The 19,947-nt window shown below is 43.6% G+C and overlaps 1 protein-coding gene across 1 annotated transcript in view; it reads right to left on the bottom strand.

Moving 5' to 3' along the window:
• TRABD2B (TraB domain containing 2B) overlaps positions 1-19,947 on the bottom strand; it is a 409,581-nt gene that overhangs the window by 8,399 nt on the left and 381,235 nt on the right. The window contains exon 6 of the mRNA XM_077825080.1: positions 18,783-19,052. Within this exon, the coding sequence (XP_077681206.1) occupies positions 18,783-19,052 (270 nt within the window). The remainder of the gene's footprint in view (positions 1-18,782; positions 19,053-19,947) is intronic.

Here is a 19,947-nt window from a genome sequence, read left to right as displayed (position 1 = left end):
CAGCCTATTGTTAAATCAGAAACAGAATGGCTAGCCCTACGCTCTCCTGTGCTTATTCATGTGTTTGTTTGGAATATTCTATTCTATTCTATTCTTTGCAGATGCACAGGATTAACCATGCATGTTTAGATATGCGTGAGGAAAAGACATATATATTTGTCTCTAGTGTTAAACACTTCGCAAGGTTTTTTCTTCTTTTTTTCCCTCCTCTCTGCACCTTATTCCATCTCTGTGTAGCTTTTTTTTTTTCTGCTTGGTCTCAGCCCCATATTGCTCTCTGTTATTCGTTGGACTCTGTCCTCTGTCTCTCTTCCCGATGCTGTTCTCAAACAGAACATTAGGCGAATAACTTCAAGTTCAGGTCAGATCCTTGAACCTACTATGTCTGAGCAGTGCTGAATTTAGGCAAATTATAAGCTGGGAAAAAAGTGCAAGCTCTTTTGTCTTTCCCTGAATTCGAGGGTCTGAGGTGTGGGGGAAAAAGTTTCAGGTTGTATATTTGCCAATTTAAAATGTGAAGGTCATTACGCCTTTGGTTGCCCACAAGACACGAGCTACTTCCTATGTCTTACAAGGCAACTATAGTGGAACCAGACACCACACATAGTCCCCATCTCAAAACATTTCCAGAGCAAAGTAAAGTACCCTCGGAAGTCCTGGAGATGCCAGTAATTACTTGTACAAAAATCTTTGACCGCCTGCAATGCTTAAAATCCTGCTAGCTAATCAGGGTTTCCCTGTGATACACATTAATTAGGATCCTATCTGGAAATGACTTAAGTGTCTCCATGGAACCATATCTAAGCTTTCTGTGAACCCATTCAGACAGTTTGCACACGTTTGCAACACTTCCCAGTGGCAGCACTGGACTTGGCCTCATAGATATTGAGCTGCTCCCAGAGAAACAGTCTTTGCTCCCAGTTTTCTAAAATTGCCCATTTCATGGGTGAACGTCATGGGTATAATTCTCTGTGGTCCATGTTCTGCCCTTTGCTACCCTGGACAGTGAAAATGTTCCCAAGTGCATAACCCACAGAGAGATCTCTAATGTTTGGAGAAGGGGGAATTCTATGGTGGAGGTGACAAAACCTTTTTTCACATGGGGACTTGGAGTTTGGGATGCTTGAATTCCAAGCTGATTCCGGTCCTATTATCCATTTAATATTTAATTGATAAATATTGGGTTGAATTCATCCCTGGTTTAACGCCATTCACCGCTATTTATCTTAATAAATGCACCTGAAAATAATAAAGCACGTGCTCAATCTAAATGAAATGCAAACTTAAATCAGCTTTGTAAAGTTAGCATCCCCATCAGGGTGAAAACACTATTGTTTACTTGTATTTTAATAGCCTGTCAAAAAAAAAATGCCCAGGTGAGTGTATTTATCTGAGATGCATCTAAATCTGAAATGCACTTTTATTCATCTTTGCAGGATCCACAGAATTTTACAAAGCTGTATAAAAGTGCATCTCAGATTCAGGATATGAAAAGCCACTTTAGTGTAAAGAGTGGATTTCTCTCCCCCCCCAGCTTTTTGATAGGAGATAGCAATCTGATTTCTTTTCTTTTCTATGAAATAGATGATATGCCACGCATCCTCATAGTTAAAGACTTCAAGGACCCAGCCGTGGGAACATCTGGCAAGTGAAAGCTTTGGATATGGAAAACAGAAATGTAGAGGCTCATATTTATAAATTGGAAGGGCCATCAGGACATCTGCTAACAAGCTTTCCTCCAGAGTCTGTTTGCTGCGCACGGTTGTTCACCGGCAACAATAAACATGAGCATGGATCATGTGCATGGCCTGCCGTTCCTTTGAGTAGCTGAAGGAACATATGCTCTGGTTAAACATAAATGCTCTGCTCTCACAACACAGAAACACAAGTGTTCGCAAACCTCACAGCAAAGTTCTTGTATACCAGACCTCATAGGGATCTGTTCCTGGAATGGGCTAAAAGTAGCCTGCAAAAAATCCTTGCATTTACACAAAGAGAGTCAAGCCCACTTAGTAGCAACCTGTACAATGGAAAATCCCACATTTTTCTCCAGACTTTTTTTGTGCAAGGGTCCAGTCCTGAGCCCCAAACTCCTATGACCTCCAATGGAGTTTGGGATGTGTATTCCGTGTCTGGAACAGATCCCCAGTTAGCACAATTGTGACCAACAGATCAAACATTAAAAAGTATGTACGTAAAATCAGATTTCTTTTCCATTTATAGTACAGGCATCTTTCCTCCAACAGGTGCCAGCAAGAAGTACCTTACAAGCCCCTGAAAAAAAGTAACACAACAGATAGCAATCATAATAATAATCATAATAGTGACAGAGGATTTTGCTAATTGGTCCTCTGATCTAGGTGCCTGTAGGATCCTGTTCACAGACATCAAGGCCCAGATCCTTAGAGTATCTCTACACTGCAGGCTGGAGGCATGATTGGGAGGGGTCATAGGCAGGAAGCTAGACTGTCCCACTGCCTCTGTGGCTGCAATTATACAGCTATTGTTATTCAAGATGGCTTTGACCTGTCTAGATCAAAGTTAGCTCAGGTAGGAGAACACATGCTGCAATCACGCCTCCAGCCTGTGGTGTAGAGATACACTCAGATCTATTTATGCATCTCACTGCCATTAAAATACCTTTAAGGAGCTGGGCCCAACAGCCTAATCAGTTAGCATTAATACTGGCTCCACATATAAAAAGTAGTCAAGGAAAGGGGGGAAAAAAGAAGAAATAAGACGGAGGAAAGTGGTGCTCTCTATTCAAAAAGAAAGTTGTTACATACCTGATGCCAGTATAATTATTGTTTGTATTACAGTAATGCCAAGAGGCCACTGCGGGACCCCACTGTGTTAGGCGCTGTACATACACATAGTCAGAAATAGTCCCTTCCCCAAACAGTTCGCTGTCCCAAAGCCCTGCTCCTTCAAAAGCTTATACAAGTGCTTACCCTTTTTGTACTGAAGTCAACGGGACTTGGATAAAGTTAAGCCCCTGTGTAAGTCTTTGCAGGATCAGGGCCTGAACAGGCAAGACAGAAAAAGGGTGGGAGAAAGCGATACAAAATACAAACAAAAGTTGGGGAACGGAGGCACAGAGAAATTAAACGTTTTGCTCAAGGACACAGAATAAATCCAGCAGAGTCAGGACCTGAGCCCAGCTGTCAGTCCAATGCCTTAACCTCAAGACCATCCACCCTCCTGTAAGTAGAATGCTACTATGCAGTAAGAAGGAATGCACACCACCTAATTTAGTGTAACAGATGTGATTGTCATAGCTTGGCAGCTACCAGTTCTTACAATCAAATCTGAACCAAACACTTTATTTATACCATGTCAGACAGACCTGAAGTGGCTGAACAAAACATGGTTGCAGCAGGGTTATACTTTTTCAAGCAAAGTAACCCCCAACATTATGTATACGTATCATGCATCTTCTTAAACGCTAGATGCCATGCAGTACTAGAAAACAGAAATGAAAGAGATATTCCTGTATAGGATCCATACCAAATCTTGCGTCCGCATTTACATTCCTATTAGCAGACTGAGAAGAAAGGAAGGGAAAATGTTCTTGGATTCCTGAATAGAGAGTAACTATATGTACAAAAATCTTTGCAGATCTGGCCTCTAGTTTGGTTAGTTTCACTCATCCACCCAGTTGGAAATATTTAACCAGTAACAAATGCAGAATTTAGATTCAAAGACTGCTCAAAATCCTCTACCAGCAAGATACAAATGTTCTATTCTACATGTTTATTTGCCTCATTTTGCAGGAAAAAAGCTTTGCTTAAGGTAGTTTATTGCTGAAAGTAGCGAAGAGAATACAAAACGTGTTGCCTGTTTCTTCATGCTCCTGAAAACCAGACAGTTGTATAGGCTAATTTCTGCTCTCAGAGAGACATGCAGAAAGGCCAGTCAAGTCAGTGACAGTTCTGTAGACAGATCTGAAAGCACAATTTGTGTGCACTTGGCCAATATCAAATACAAAGTTGCAGTGTTTTAGAGTGTGAACATGAATAGCAAAATCATCCCTGGACTTTTGGAGAATTACTTTTTTACTTCTCTAGCCTGCCCTATTTCCTTCTGGAGAACCATAAAATGCCCTTTTTGACTGAAGGTAGGGTGACCAGACAGCAACTGTGAAAAAACGGGATGGGGGTGAGGGGTAATAGGCACCTATATAAGAAAAAGTCCCAAAAAACGGGACTCTCCCTTTAAAAATGGGACATCTGGTCACCCTAATTGAAGGTACATTTTATAAAATCTGCTTGGTATTGTCTCTTATAAGAGCCCACTGTACACAGAAGTGATGTCTAGTGGTTAGAATGGGAGACTGGGAGTTGGAACTTCTGGGTTCTATTCCTGCCTCTGATTCATGCACCTTTTAACCTTGGGCAAGTTACTTAGGACCATATTGTGCCTTCAAGGAAAAAGCTCTGCCTGAGGGCGGTACAGTCTGTCCCTCCCTCACCCGCAACACTCAACTGGTTGATGTGGGGTGGGGGACATGAGGTCATGCCCCTGATTCTTTGGGCAGATGTGCGCACTATCAGAAAGAAAGAAAGAAGGAAACTTTGTCTCTAAGTATAGACACTGCACATTATACTCAATGATTACCAAAGTGGTGTAAATCTCTTAAATGATGGCAATAAAAAACAATGAGACTTTTCTTTAGATTTTTTTGGAAAATAAAAAGTTGATAGCTTGGCGTATTCCTTTGATCACATTTCAGCAATGCAAGTTTCTCAAGAACATTAGGAAACTTAAGCCTAGTGAAACTAACAGAATGAACAAAAAGTAGCTTTGGACCCATAGTCTGTTTATCATATGAAATCATGGCTGTGCATCTCTTTAGATAGGTCTGGAGAATAGCAAATGAACCTTGTAGTTTTATAAGGTGAAAGACGTTATCACCCCTAGCAGGCTGCCAAATTTGGAGTATTAGCGTGATCATACTAGAGTTTAAGACACGTGTCAGAGTTTTCCATTTCTTGTTGTGATGCATGACAAAATTCTAAACTGAACACATATCACCATCTTAATTAATACATTGTGTGCACTTTGACCAACCTGCTAATCCAAGAAGCACTAATAAAAACCAGAAAAGAAACTATATCAAAGCCGTATCACAGGCTACAGTAAAAAGATTGGCCTCTTATTCATATTGTGCTGAGTTATCCTTTGCCATTATTCAACTTTTGCAAAGATTTTATACACCCATCACTTTTACCAGGATACAGTAAATATCAAGCACAGATATTGGGCCCAGTCCTGCTTTCAATTATTCCCATGCAACTTCATTGACTTGTCTCATTTTATACTTAAATGGTACTCTCCCTGTGGCATAGATTGTCTTTTTGTTCTCTGTTTGTACAGCATTTAGCACATTGGGGGTCTAGATCCATGACTAGGGCTCCTAGGCACTCTGATGATAATAATAAATAATAATAATAACAATAATAATAATAATAATAATAATAATAATAACAATAATAGTGGGATTGCATCCTGGTAATTGAGACAAGAATGTGCTCCTCTGACAACAGTCTACATGATGAAATGCAGTAAAGACAAGTGCAAAGTACTTAAGGAAAACTCAAATGCACAGCTACACAAAGGGGAATAACTGGCTAGGTGACAGTACTGCTGAAAAGGATTTGGGGTTATAGTGGATCACAGACTGAATATGATCAATAATGTGATGCAGCTGAGAAAAAGACTAATATCAATCTGGGGTGTATTAACAGAAGCATTGTATGCAAGACATGGGAGGTCGTTGTCCTGCTCTACTCGGCACTGCGGTGGCCTCAGCTGGAGTGTTGTGTCCAGTTCTGGGCACCACACTTTAGGAAAGATGAGGACAAATTGGAGAGAAAAAACAACAACAGATAAAATGTTTAGAAAACCTAACCTCTGAGGAATGGTTAATAAAATGGGGCATGTTTAGTCTTGAGAAAAGAAGACTGAGGAGGGACCTGATAACAGTCTTCAAATGTGCTGTTACAAAGCGGACTGTGATCATTTCTTCTCTTTGTCTACCGAAGGAAGGACAAGAAGTAACAGGCTTAATCTGGAGCAAGGGAGATTTAGGTTAAATATTAGGAAAAACATTTTAACGCTAAGGGGAGTCAAGCTGTGGAACAGGCTTCCAAGGGAGGTTGGGATCACCATCGCTGGAGGTTTTTAGGAACAAGTTGGACAAACACCCGTCAGGGATGGTTTAGGTTTACTTAGTTCTGCCTCATCACAAGAGGCTGGATTTAATGACTTCTTGAAGCCCCTTCCAGCCCAACATTTCTATTCATCTGTGTTAAAAGGCTCTTGCATGCAGGTTGCCAACTCTCAGGATTTTAGGGCGAGTCTCCTGATATTTGATGTAAAGCCTCAGTGCCTAGAAGTCCGGTGATCACATGAGAATTTATCTATCCGAAGCACTTGCATCACAGTGCGTTCACTATTGTCGCTTGGTACCTCATGGTCTTTAATGCATTTATCCACCCAACACCCCTGTGAGGCGGGGCAGTGGTCGTCTCATGTTTGGCAGCTAGGGAACTGGGAAACAGAGGCTAAGTGACACCTGCAAGTCACGCAGGAAGTCTGCAGCCGAGCAGGGAACTGAACCCAGGTCTGCTCAAGTCCTAGGCTACTGCCATGACCAATGGACCATATTTTCTCTCAGATTACATTTAAATACAGTAAGTTTCCATAGCTGCCGAGACCAGCTTGAAAACATGGCCGAAATGCACTCTGATGGCTCAGAAACCGAAGGGCAATAAAAAGAATCCCACATTAACTATTAAAAAAAAAAGAACTTAAGCAAATTTCACAACTCTTTGAACATTCGGGGAATGGCCATAAGCACAGAATGTGGAATACAGGAGGGATTTTCAAACACACTCACTGTTGGCCTAACAGTGCTGCCACTGAAGTAAAGGAGTCTTACCACCAACTTCAGTGGAAGGAGTTGTCAGGCCAATGCTTTGGAAAATCCCCCCAGACACTTTCAAAGTACAAATATTTTGATATTATCAGGTATAATTATGAATTACTGTATCTACAAAGGAACTTGGTATACATGACTAATTAGTTTCTCAGAAAAAAGAATAGATGATTGATTCCGGGTCCCGATTGGGGATTGATAAATAAAATATTATAATAACTAATAAAAATTAATGCTTTTACATAACACCTTTCACTTGAAAAACCTCAAATGACTAACAAACATTAAAGGGCCATTAAAGGGCTTGATGTCTGCTGTGCGGCTCAGAAGCAGCAGGATAATGTCACTCCGGTGAGTAGAGCAAGGTGGGAAATGGTTTTCCTGTTCCACCAATGTTTTGGAGAGTTCAAAATCGTTTTCCCTTCTTGACTCAGGACAAAAAGTCAAAAGCTGAAAATGATTCATGAATAAGGCTGTGAGTCTGTCATGGAGGTCATGGATTCTGGGACTTTCCGGGACCTCCGTGACTTCTGCAGCGGCAGGTTCGACAGATCCCAGGGCCACCTAACCATCTCAGGTAGCCTCCGGGCCAGCCACACAGGCTGCTGCTAGGGCAGTCTCGGGTCACCACGTGCCACCCCTCCCTCAGCAGCAGTGATGGTCCTGGGCCACATTCTGCCACTTCCCCACCTCCTGGAGCACCAGCGGTGGTCCCGGGACATGCGCCGCTTCCCCCCTCAGCAGCAGCAACGGTCCTAGGCTGCGCATGGCCACCCCTGCCCCCTGGAGCACTAGTGGTAGTCCTGGGATGTGTGCCACTGCCCCCCCCTGCCCCCAGCACCAGCAGTGATCCCAGGCTGCCCCCTCCAGAGCATCTGCGGTGCCCCCGGAGCCCCCCCTCCAGAGCACCCATGGCGCCCCAAAGCCCCCACTCCAGAGCACCCAAGATTTAGTCAGAGGTATATACTATAAGTCATGGACAGGTCACTGGCTATGAACTTTTGTTTACTGCCTGTGACCTGTCCATTACTTTTACTAAAAATACCCGTGACTGAATCTTAGCCTTATTCATGAACTGAAAAACTGATTTATTTTTTTAGTTTGGATCAACTGTAATGTTTTGTTTAGATCATTTCAAAATGTTTTGTTTCTGTTTTTTTCCTTTATCCAATACAAGTTGTGGGGGCAAACAAGTTAGTTAGTTTTTAGAGAGAGCTGGACAAATTTATGAGTGGTATTGTATGGTGGGGTTGTTTGTGATGGGAGGAGGCAGCCCCGGGGGTCCCTTCTAGTTTATGTCTTATGTACCTAAAAATCTCATGCTTCAGGGCTTCACCCAGTTTCCTGTAAGGGTCAGGAAGGGATCCCCCCAAGTTGTCTTCTTCTTCTCTCTCTCTCTCTCTCTCTCTCTCTCTCTTTGGTCTCTTACATGAGTAGCTTCAGGAATGGCCATGGGGGGAGATGGGACATTGGAGGGGGATGGCCAGTGTTCTGAGGTGGCACAGAGTATTCTCTCTCTCGGGTGCTTGACTGGCCACTTCTTGTTCACATGCTCAGGGTCTAACTGATCACCATACGTGGAGTTGGGAAAGAATTTTCCCCCAGGTCAGACTGGCAGGTTTTTTTGGTTTGTTTTCTTTTTACCTTTTTCTGCAGTGTGGGGTATGGCTCACTTGCCAGGATCATCTGGGTATATCTCACTCAATCAATTAGGTCACAGTGGGGCCTTGGGCACTGGTGTTTATCAGTCTCTCCTATTCTCTGCTTGTGACACTTGATAGTTTAGTCTCCTCTGGACTGTAATACTTTGGTCTAATTTTGGTTGTTGGATTTAGTGTGAGGGTGCTGGAGGTTAGACTACATGCTCTGGTGGTCCCTTCTGGCCTTTAACACTATGACTCTCTGACTATTAATTTCTTTCTTTTTGTTTCTTTTGTTTTAACCCTTTTCAGTCTAATTTGCTTAAATTTCTAATCCAAAAGTCATTTTGAACTGGGAAAGGAACACTTTTCATTTTAAAAGTTCTGAAACAGTTTTCCCTGACGTTGGTTTTCCCCTTGACTTGGGCATTTCATCAAACCTGATTCTGTTTCGTGAATTTCAGTTTAGACCAATCAGCATTTTTCAACAATAAAACAATTCACTGGAAAATTCCCGACCAGATCTAATTGCAAGTCTTCCTGATGAAGTCAATGGGACTACTCAGAGTAAACATGATTCCTAGCAGTCTGTGTTTTGCACAGTTAAATCAGGGCCCGATCCAGTAAAGCACATGGACAGCTTTAAGCACATGTGCGCTTGGAACTATGCACAATGGAGGTATGCACATGCTTAAAGTCTCACTTCCTTACTTTTAAAATCACGAAAGCAACACCATCCGATCATAATGCCACATAGCTTTTTCAATGGGACTACTCACAAGAGAACAGCGAGCAAGATTTGGCCAGGAACTTCATATTTCATTTCATAAAAAAAAGAACTCCTTAAGAATGAGCGTAAGAATCTCCAAGTCACTCAGAAGACATTTGGAAGCTGATGTTTACACTGAACTGGTTAATAACCAGCTGCATTTTGTAGTCACTTGAATATTTGTTGAAGAGCAATAATTGGAGCATGTTATCTAACAAGTCAGAAGGAAATCAAGCCAATATCCCTTCTTGTTTGAGGGCACTCATGGAGGCATCACGGTGATATCAAAGATTGCTGAGGAGAAGGAAGAAGGAAATGGTGGATGGGGTAGTATTTAATAATTAATCAGGAAGTGGACACAAGTTGCAGTAACTTACTTAGGTTACATACTGCAGTGAGATATAGGATCAGATAGCTTTGTTGCCCCTTTATGATGCTCTGGAGGTGCAAAGGGGATATCAACTAGGTGGACATGGCCACCAGAGAATTCCCTCAGTAGAGAGGGAATTTCCAGGTGGTGTAGGGTCAGGGTAGCAGCTCTCTCTACAAAAGAAAAAGGACACTAAACTTTCTAAACTACTACATGCTACAAGGGGCCACAGCAATGGTTCCCTCAACCCACCTAGCAATATTGTTAACCTATCCAACTATACTCTCAGCCCAGCAGAAGCAGCTGTTCTATCTCGGGGCCTCTCCTTCTGCCCCTCCACCCCCATGAACATGATACAGTTCTGTGGTGACCTAGAATCCTATTTTCGACGTCTCCGACTCAAGGAATATTTCCAAAATACCTCTGAACAACATACTAATCCACAGAGGTCTCCCTACCAACACTACAGAAAGAAGGATTCTAGGTGGACTCCTCCTGAAGGTCGAAACAGCAGACTGGACTTCTACATAGAGTGCTTCCGCCGACGTGCACGGGCTGAAATTGTGGAAAAGCAGCATCACTTGCCCCATAACCTCAGCCATGCGGAACGCAATGCCATCCACAGCCTCAGAAACAACTCTGACATCATAATCAAAAAGGCTGACAAAGGAGGTGCTGTTGTCATCATGAATAGGTCGGAATATGAACAAGAGGCTGCTCGGCAGCTCTCCAACACGAGTTTCTACAAGCCATTACCCTATGATCCCACTGAGAGTTACCAAAAGCAACTACAGCATATGCTCAAGAAACTTCCTGAAAAAGCACAAGATCAAATCCGCACAGACACACCCCTGGAACCCCGACCTGGGATATTCTATCTACTACCCAAGATCCATAAACCTGGAACTCCTGGGCGCCCCATCATTTCAGGCATTGGCACCCTGACAGCAGGATTGTCTGGCTATGTAGACTCCCTCCTCAGGCCCTACGCTACCAGCACTCCCAGCTACCTTCGAGACACCACTGACTTCCTGAGGAAACTTCAATCCATCGGTGATCTTCCTGATAACACCATCCTGGCCACTATGGATGTAGAAGCCCTCTACACCAACATTCCACACAAAGATGGACTACAAGCCGTCAGGAACACTATCCCCGATAAGGTCACGGCTAACCTGGTGGCTGAACTTTGTGACTTTGTCCTTACCCATAACTATTTCACATTTGGGGACAATGTATACCTTCAGATCAGCGGCACTGCTATGGGTACCCGCATGGCCCCACAGTATGCCAACATTTTTATGGCTGATTTAGAACAACGCTTCCTCAGCTCTCGTCCCCTAAAGCCCCTACTCTACTTGCGCTATATTGATGACATCTTCATCATCTGGACCCATGGAAAAGAAGCCCTTGAGGAATTCCACCATGATTTCAACAATTTCCATCCCACCATCAACCTCAGCCTGGTCCAGTCCACACAAGAGATCCACTTCCTGGACACTACAGTGCTAATAAACAATGGTCACATAAACACCACCCTATACCGGAAACCTACTGACCGCTATTCCTACCTGCATGCCTCCAGCTTTCACCCTGACCACACCACACGATCCATCGTCTACAGCCAAGCTCTGCGATACAACCGCATTTGCTCCAACCCCTCAGACAGAGACAAACACCTACAAGATCTCTGTCAAGCTTTCTTACAACTACAGTACCCACCTGCGGAAGTAAAGAAACAGATTGATAGAGCCAGAAGAGTTCCCAGAAGTTACCTACTACAGGACAGGCCTAACAAAGGAAATAACAGAACGCCACTAGCCGTCACCTTCAGCCCCCAACTAAAACCCCTCCAACGCATTATTAAGGATCTACAACCTATCCTAAAGGATGACCCAACACTCTCACAAATCTTGGGAGACAGGCCAGTCCTTGCCTACAGACAGCCCCGCAACCTGAAGCAAATACTCACCAACAACCACATACCACACAACAGAACCACTAACCCAGGAACTTATCCTTGCAACAAAGCCCGTTGCCAATTGTGCCCACATATCTATTCAGGGGACACCATCACAGGGCCTAATAACATCAGCCACACTATCAGAGGCTCGTTCACCTGCACATCCACCAATGTGATTTATGCCATCATGTGCCAGCAATGCCCCTCTGCCATGTACATTGGTCAAACTGGACAGTCTCTACGTAAAAGAATAAATGGACACAAATCAGATGTCAAGAATTATAACATTCATAAACCAGTCGGAGAACACTTCAATCTCTCTGGTCACGCAATCACAGACATGAAGGTCGCTATCTTAAAACAAAAAAACTTCAAATCCAGACTCCAGCGAGAAACTGCTGAATTGGAATTCATTTGCAAATTGGATACTATTAATTTAGGCTTAAATAGAGACTGGGAGTGGCTAAGTCATTATGCAAGGTAGCCTATTTCCTCTTGTTTTTTCCTACCCCCCCCCCCCAGATGTTCTGGTTTAACTTGGATTTAAACTTGGAGAGTGGTCAGTTTGGACAAGCTATTACCAGCAGGAGAGTGAGTCTGTGTGTGTATGGGGGTGGGTTTTTGGAGGGGGGTGAGGGAGTGAGAGAACCTGGATTTGTGCAGGAAATGGCCTAACTTCATTATCATGCACATTGTGTAAAGAGTTGTCACTTTGGATGGGCTATCACCAGCAGGAGAGTGAATTTGTGTGGGGGGGTGGAGGGTGAGAAAACCTGGATTTGTGCTGGAAATGGCCTAACCTGACGATTACTTTAGATAAGCTATTACCAGCAGGACAGTGGGGTGGGAGGAGGTATTGTTTCATATTCTCTGTGTATATATAAAGTCTGCTGCAGTTTCCACAGTATGCATCTGATGAAGTGAGCTATAGCTCACGAAAGCTCATGCTCAAATAAATTGGTTAGTCTCTAAGGTGCCACAAGTACTCCATTTCTTTTTGCGAATACAGACTAACACGGCTGTTACTCTGAAACCGGTAGCAGCTCTATATCCCCACCTTGCAGTTCCTTAGTGTAGGGGGCCTGAAGGAGGCATGGACCGGAAAGGCAGGCATTATAGGGCCCTGTGGGTCTAGCACCTGGAAGCGGCCATCTCCAGGCTGTAACCAGCTTGTACTCCACTGCCCATGACCCTCTGTGGACACAGATCCTGGGAAGTCCCGCCTCAGGGGCTCTGATTGGCTCCCCACCCTATATAAACCTAAGGGGTATTGCAGGAAGTGTCTCGGCAACGGTGTGGATTCCCTGTAGCTGCCACAACCATTCCTTGCTCCTGAACTCCTGGCTTTGACTTCGGCTTGATTTGGACTTCACCTTGTGACTCAGATCCTGAAATCTGACCCTTGGTATCAGTCCTGGCTGGAACCTGATTATGCACTCCTCTGCTACTCCCTGCCTCAGGTTGGTCCCTGTTCTGACCCTTGTCCTGACTGCCTGTGTGGGGTTCCCAACAGGCCTGGCTTAAGCCTCTCTGTTCCTGGCTGCTGGAACAGCTCGTTGGAGTCATAGGTAACTGGTCACAAGTTAGAGAAGTCCCAAGGCTACTCTCTAACTAATGCCGGGGTCTAGACAGGGCTCCAGCCAATCTGACAACAGGGGAAACACAAACCACGGAGCCACCATTACCCCTTCCCCATTTCCTATATTGAGCATAGATTGGCTGGAACAGAGAATGGAGCCCATAGTGTCCATCAGTGGCTATGTATCCCTTTAGCATCTACTACACTAAACAGAGAGACTGATGGAATATTTTAAACAAACACAACCCCACTGATGGAAATTTCATCTCAAAGCCACCATATGAAAGAAAGTCATCTGACCACAATTTACCTGTTAGACTTCAAAAGTGTCTTGGTCTCCTAAAAAGAAAAGCAGCCTTCTCTTTAATGAAACTAAGTACTATATTTCAGCACTGTGTGTTGTGAAAGGGAAACAATTTGGATTCATTTACTGAAATTTACCTTTCAGGTGCAATTAAGCAGAATTAAAAATTTGTACAAATTGACAGCATTCTGTTTTCCATCACTACATTGTCTTCAAGGAAAGGATAACAGACTAACTGGCTTAAATTCCAGCCCAACTGATAAGGTTCACTATATATGGGCATGATTAGGGGAGTTTATTGCACATTGTCACTCTTCATTCATCACTGGCTTAAAGTTTTTAGTCTGAAATAGCTGTCACTTTGAAAAGAAATGGATGTTTGTAATGTTACTGCATTCATCTGGGGTTGAACATTCACCAATGGGCTATCAAGGAAATGCCATTCCCATTCACAGTGGGATTTTATTTCATTTTCAGGCAATAACAGACCTGCAGTTCCATGGCTACATTAGACACTCTTAGTCCTTTCCTTTCTCTGACCAAGTCTCCTCCCCGCTCCTTGAAATTTTCTACATTTGCTCCCATTTTTCATTCTGCATGAAGCTGAATCTTCTACTCACCTTCAATGCACTCCATAACTCCACCCCATTAACAGCTCTTGCTCAAGGCTCAGCAAGGCTGTTAATCCCTGATTTGCCCCTCCCTCTCATTCTGCTCTACCCAGTCCTTCCTTCTCACCATTTCATTTGTCCCTTTCACTTCCTCCAGACTCTCTGCCTTATTCCAAATTATCTCAGCTCCTGAAATAGTCCTCCATTCACCAACCTCCCCACCTCTCTACCTGTAAGGAACTTTTCTAAAGACCCTTCTATTCTATGAAGTGCTCAAATGACAATGTCAACAACCGATGGTGTATATATTCTCTAGGTCTTGTAGTATTTTTTGCTTATGGTTTTAGAGTCTAAACCCTTAAGGGCAAGGACCTTGTCTGTTTGCATTCAAATGCCTACGGTATTTTAATTGCCCCAAGCATATAATCAGTAATTAACTATTCATATTAGAAGAGGAAACTGAGTTGATGGTTTCAATGGAAACAGTAAAACTTTCCCCATCCAATTGAAGCAGTGACCCTCTCATAGGGTGACCGGATGTCCCGAATTTATAGGGACAGTCCTGATTATTGAGTCTTTTTCTTATATAGGCTCCTATTACTCCTCCCCACCCCCGCACCCCGTCCCGATTTTTCACACTTGCTGTCTGGTCACCCTACCCTCTCAGTGCAATCCATCCATGCCCCCCATCCCCAGACTCTCCCACCTTCCCCCCAAAATCCCAGCTAAGCTAGCTGAACTGCTCAACATTTAGTTTTGTGGAAATCAAAATGTTTCGTGCAAAGAAACAAATTTGAAACAAAATGAAGATTTCTGAAAATGGAAATGAAACCATTTGGTTTCATTTCTAATTACAATTCTCGTTTCATTTTTGACAACCAACATTGCCATGAGAAAGGGACATTTTAATTTTGTTTAAGTTTTTTTTTTTGTTTAAAAAAATAATCAAAATTGGCCATTGCACATTTTTGAATGAAATTGTTACATTTGAAAAAAAAAATTGTTGAAATAAAATTGTATTTTTCAACCCCCACATATGACATAGTTCAGCTTTGTAACGAATCTTGGCTTTGTCAGAGCAACAGTGGGAGGTGAATTCCAGATCTAGAAACCTTCTACCGGAGGTGAAAGTAAGCCGGTACGGTCAGGTACGGCGTACCGGCAAGAGCCAGTATGCCGTGCCAGACTGGACCGGCTTCCCCGGGGATGATTTAAAGGGCCCAGGGCTCCAACCGCTGCGGGGAGCCCCTGGCCCTTTAAATCACCCCTGGAGCTCCAGCTGCGGGGCTCGGGCAAGTGCTTTAAAGGGCCTGAGGCTTTAAAGTGCTTTAAAGACTTTAAAGTGCTTTAAAGACTCCCCGGCAGCCGGGCTTGGGCAGAGATTTAAAGGGCCCGGAGCGCCGGCTGCTGCGGGGAGTCTCAGGCCCTTTAAAGTGCTGTCCAAGCCCTGAAACGCCACCGGAGCTCAGGCAGCAGGGCTCGGGTGCAGCGGCCGGAGCTCCGGGTCCTTTACATCACCACCAGAGCCCTGCCGCCCCGGGGTAGCAGCGGCAGGGCATCTGCGGTGATTTGAAGGGCCTGGAGCTCTGCGGCGGCTGGAGCCCTGTGCCCTTTCACAGAATCACAGAATATCAGGGTTGGAGGGGACCTCAGGAGGTCATCTAGTCCAACCCCCTGCTCAAAGCAGGACCAATCCCCAATATTTGCCCCAGATCCCAAATGGCCCCCTCAAGGATTGAACTCACAACCCTGGGTTTAGCAGGCCAATGCTCAGACCACTGAGCTATCCCTCCCCCCTTTAATTTGCCCCTGCACCCGGGGGCTCCCAGCCGCCTCTGCAGCTGGTAGCTCTGGGGTGATTTAAAAGCCCTGGGGCTCCCAGCTGGAGCCCCAGGGCCTTTAAATCTTGAAAGGCTTCGCCTCCTCTGGTTCAGGCAATGCCTCTTGCGGTTGAGGCCACCCCGTGCTCAGGACTCCAGAGTACCGGTAAGTCCTTTCAGTTACTTTCACCCCTGCTTTCTACCAGAACACCCTGATGTTATACAAATCTAGAGAATATCAGTTTGTGTGTGACAGCTAGTCCCAGCTCTCAGGATAGAATAAAAGGAGAGAGAGAATGTCTAAAATAAAATAATAATAATGTATGATGTTAAATGATGATTCCTCTTTGTTAGACTACTTCAGATGGTGGCTATAACCCCAGAGCAGACTAGAAATACTGTATGAGTTAAGGCCTGAGTGGAACCATTAATTATGGATTTCCTGGCTTTTATAGGTTGAATTCAGACCTTTGATGTTCCTTTAACATTGTTCTCATTTGTTCATTTCCTTTGTTTCTGTATTGGAAGCTTAAAAAAACACCCTAAAATTTCCAAGGATGTGTAGGAGATGGACTTTTAATCCACAGTCCATAAAAGCCCTGCAATTCATGGCTCATAAAGTCCTCTAATCCATGGTCAATAAAGCTTTGGAAAAGAGCTCTGAAACAGTGATTTCATAGTTCAGTGGGGTTCAGACAAGAACCTTTAATCTGGTTTAAATTTGCATGTGTGCTCCGCCACTCACACATTTGGCTTTGAAACTCAACTGAAAATATTGAAGTTTGAAGGCTTTGGATGGAAGCCGACTGAGTTTTACATGGTTTTCTCCTGAAATAAAAATGACACAGGTTCCCCTCCCACCCCAACTTACCCCAGGTTTGTGCACCTTTCCCTCTTACCAAGTTTCCAGTATATAACTTAACCCAATAATAGGGAAGCTAGGAAACAGCCGTGAACTGGGAGAACATTCTTGGTATACTGGGCCAGAGCCCAAGATGGTGTAAAATCAGCCTAGCTCAGCTGTGGATCTAACCCATTGAATTTATCTTCTCTTAAGAAATGCCCAGGAGCCAAGCTGGCCGCAGAATTATTCTATCGCACCCGTTCAGGGAATAATCAGACTACAAACTCTAATAACTTACACAGTCTTATGTTCTACTATGGCCAATGGGAATGGAACCATTTAAAAAATAACACCCTGTGCAATGCATCGCGTTAGCCCCAGCGTGCAGTTGATGCCGATGAAACAGAACTGCCAAAAGCACAATATGCAGCAGCTGGTTTGTAAAGTTCAATACCACATCCATTTTATTGGGAAACCAAAGCTTCCCATGAGCCTCTGATTTTGGATTAACAGTTTGTAATTTTTTTTTAAAATGGAAGTTGCTTTAGAATTGTAACAGCACCAAAAAAACAAACAAACCCCCAAACAAAAAAATCATTTGAAAGCACTAAAGCAGATTTATTTTCCCCCTTCTTCATTTTAGATCTTTGGTCTCCTACCCAACCCCCCATATGCCTCCTTAGAAACACTGCTGCAAAGCAAATGTCATGCAAAGTCTTGCTCATCATAGCCTCTGTGAGCCAGAAAACGGACATTTTACCATCTCCTCAGTCCTCATCGAAGGGAAAGGAATAAAAGGTTCAGATTCAGATGAGATCCTGTAGGGGTAGTAAAAGTATCAGTGCAACACTAAGCTGGGGAACCATCCTTTTCAAAATCATTTTTGGAAGCAATGGTAATTATAAATAAAAAAAAAAGAATAGCCAATTCCATCCAGCTGTTTGAACTCATAGCTACATAGCATAGCAGGTATCCTGCTCATTAGCCTGAATTTATAGATAATTCAGGGAGTGTGGCTAACACCCATACCCCAACCAGATCTGAGCCTTTAACACATCCTTTTGTCCCACATGATGTTGAGCTGGGACAGGCGGTCCTATGGAATCCTGGGACACTGGAGGACTTGGAACCCTTCAAATGGAAAACAAAGAGGTTGCCCTTCTCTGGGATAACTCAGATCACAGAAGCCAGGACTGAGTGCGTGAGAGCTGGGGACAAAGCGGCTCCATCTGTGGAACAAACTTCCAGATAAGACCAGGAGAATCCAGACTCTGACCATCTTTAAGAGACACTGCAAAACCTCCCTCTTCCAAAGAGCCTTTCCACCACAGCATAGGTCACACTCAGAACAGTGACACCCTCACCTGTCCATGCACCCACCCAAAATAGGAAATAAAACCTGTAACATGGGTAAATCAACCAATCACAACATAAAATAGTTCGAAAAAACCTACAAAATACACAAATGAAAAGCACAGTTTTCACCCCAACATGGGAGAAGTACCAGAGACTCCATGCTTTTGCTATCAATTTTAGATGGAAGGCGGTCAGATACTTCTGTGATGGGCACCAGTATGTAACCCTAAGATGAACAGCTATATTGAAAGATAGGTAGCCACTTCCAAATAATGTTTGTTTCATTTCCTTTGGTTTGTTAGCTGGCCTTTATAAACCTGTATTTTAAACCTCATCATGCCGACCTCTCTCTTTTCCTTTCCAGTTTGGATCCAATGTATCTATAACAGCTTAGCCTTCATCCCAACTCCCATATTCCCCCCTCTATGCCTGAAATATATCCTCACACATTCCAGTCCCAACTCCTTACCCCCAGAGTCCCCTCATGACTCATGACTTTGTTACATCAGCCAATCAGTGGGGGTCAACAGTCAAGCCTTGAGACAATGAGAAGGAAAAAGGTGCTGGGGTAATAGCAATGACTCACCTGTCTTCTATTCGAACCCACAGATCATTGAACTGCCTTTGGCGATGGTGTTTGTGCTGCTTCTTATGCCATTTCTTCTGACGGCCAAACTCTTCCAGCTGGCTGATGCTATCTGGTAGCAGGAGGTGAGGTGGAAGGCTGTCTTCTTCATCTGACTGAAGAGGAATCGAAGAGGGAGAAGACACTGGTACAGGCTCAAAAATATGGACAGCAGATGCAGCTGTTCCTGAGGACCCTCCCGAAGAAGGGCTTGTGTTCTTTGTCCTTGAGCTGCAAAACACATATAAATGTAATATGTTAATGGGTGACCATCCTAACAAAAGCCTGATAGAAAGATCTATACCAGCCACTGTGAAGGCACATGAGGATGCGAAGGGCTTTTTCTACAGCGGGTTGGGAATTTTTTGATTAAACGTTTTTTTCCCCCTCAGAAAACATCAATTTGTCAAAACAAAAACTTTCCATGGGAAAGTGTCCGTTTCGACACAGTTTTCAATTGAAGAATTTTTGGAAAGAAGTTTTGAAATCGTCTAAGCATTTCATTTCAATATTTTAGAAAGGAAAAGATTTCTGGCTCAAAACATCTTTTTGGTTAAAAACCTTAAAGACGATTGGAGTACAACATTAAATTAAAAAGGTCAAAATCAAAACAAAAGATTTTGAAATCATCTAAATGAAATAGTTCAACTGACCTGCAAACTTTCCCTCCACCTCTCAGGTTTTCATTTTACAGAAAAAGTCAAGACTTTGACTTTTCATTCCTGTTTGGGACAGGAAAAAAATTGAAATCTCAAAAATGTTCAAGGGATGGAAAAACCTTTTTCCTCACAGGTCTAACTTTTACCTCTATGCAGTGGCCAGGCACAAGTGTGGTACTTCCCATACCTGATGATATAAGATACCTTTAATAATAAGCTCTTCAATCTAGCAGAAAAAGGTATAACATGATCCAATGACTGGAAGTTGAAGCTAGACATAAGACCATAAAAACGGCCAAACTGGCTCAGACGAAAGGTCCATCTAGCCCAATATCCTGTCTTCTGACAGTGGCCAATGCCAGGTTCCCCAGAGGGAATGAACAGAACAGGTAATCATCAAGTGATCCATCCCCTGTCACCCATTCCCGGCTTCTGGTAAACCGGGGCTAGGGACACCATTCCTGCCC

This window comes from Eretmochelys imbricata, chromosome 8, assembly GCF_965152235.1.
Source record: "Eretmochelys imbricata isolate rEreImb1 chromosome 8, rEreImb1.hap1, whole genome shotgun sequence".
Classification (NCBI taxonomy): domain Eukaryota; kingdom Metazoa; phylum Chordata; order Testudines; family Cheloniidae; genus Eretmochelys; species Eretmochelys imbricata.
Note: the sequence above shows the minus strand (reverse complement) of the source record. Positions and strands in the feature narration are given on the sequence as shown.